The following is a 1,168-nucleotide window of genomic DNA, read 5'->3' on the forward strand; positions in this document are numbered from 1 at the left end:
AGGTCTGTGTAATCAACGCAAACCCTCTATTTGCCTTTTTCTTGTTTTGCCACCAGAACAACGTTGGCAAGCCATTCTGAGTAGGAGACCGCTTCGATGAAGCCGACAGCTAGGAGTTTGTCAATCTCAGCTTCGATGATAGCGACTCGCTCTGGTGCGAAGTTGCGTCTTTTCTACGCCACTGGTTTGCAGACAGGGTTGACGTGGAGTCGGTGGCAGATGATGTTTGGGTCGATGCCAAGCATGTTTGACGGCGACCAAGCGAACATATCTTTGTTACTCTGGAGGAAGGTGGTAAGCTCCACCTTTTCGTCTGGGCTTAGGCGCGAGCCGATCCGTGCTTTTCTATTTGGCTGGTCAGGATCCAAGGGTATTAACTCGACGTCTTCCTCGGGTTTCCATCCTTCTTCGGGAAAGACTTCTGGACGGATTTCCTCGGCTTGGTCCTGAGGCTTTGATTGCTATAAGGGAGCAAGATTCGGTTGTTCATCTTCATTCAGATCTGCCTGGCTCACAGGGAGGAACTGCGCTTGTTTACTTTTCTTTAGACCTTGGGCGGAGCATTTCCTCGCCATTACCTGATCCCTGCTGATTTGGCCGACACCGCCTCCAGGAATTGGGTACCGAATTTTTTGATGTGTGGTGGAGGTGATGGCGTTGATCTTGCCGATCCATGGTCTGCCCAGAATGCCGTTGTAGGGTGAGACCTCATTAATGACCATGAATGTTTGCGAGCTGATTACAGGTGGGGAGTAGACGTCGAGGTCTATCATGCCCACGGTAACTGTTGTTGCGCCATTAAAGTCAGTCAGCAATCTGGCTGATTTGTTAATCTTTGTCTCCAAGCCCATCTACTGGATGACCGACAGTTGCAGAATATTGGCTACGCTGCCCTCGTCTGCGTGGATTCAGTCGACCATGGCCTGGGCGATTTGAATGCTGATGACAAGGGCGTCGTTATGTGGCATGTCGAGGCCGATTAGATCTTTCTTTTGGAAGCCGATTACAGGATCTTCTTTTGTTGGTAAAAGGTCGGTCGAGACTTGGGAAATCACAGTGGCCTGTTTGATCTTTCTCTTCTTTTCCTTGCTGGTCAACCCAGACTCCTTAGAGTCGGCTAGGATTGTGTTAATCCTTATGACCTTCTGAGGTGGCTCCTTGGCGATGT

General features: G+C 49.9%; 1 protein-coding gene across 1 annotated transcript in view; it reads right to left on the reverse strand.

Annotated features, from left to right (window-relative positions):
- Positions 1 to 908: 908 nt before the first annotated feature.
- LOC117617460 overlaps positions 909 to 1,168 on the reverse strand; it is a 2,432-nt gene continuing 2,172 nt past the window's right edge. Inside the window, exon 5 of the mRNA XM_034346837.1 lies at positions 909 to 1,157. Coding sequence (XP_034202728.1) covers positions 909 to 1,157 — 249 coding nt within the window. The remainder of the gene's footprint in view (positions 1,158 to 1,168) is intronic.

This window comes from Prunus dulcis, chromosome 2 (assembly GCF_902201215.1).
Source record: "Prunus dulcis chromosome 2, ALMONDv2, whole genome shotgun sequence".
Classification (NCBI taxonomy): Eukaryota; Viridiplantae; Streptophyta; class Magnoliopsida; order Rosales; family Rosaceae; genus Prunus; species Prunus dulcis.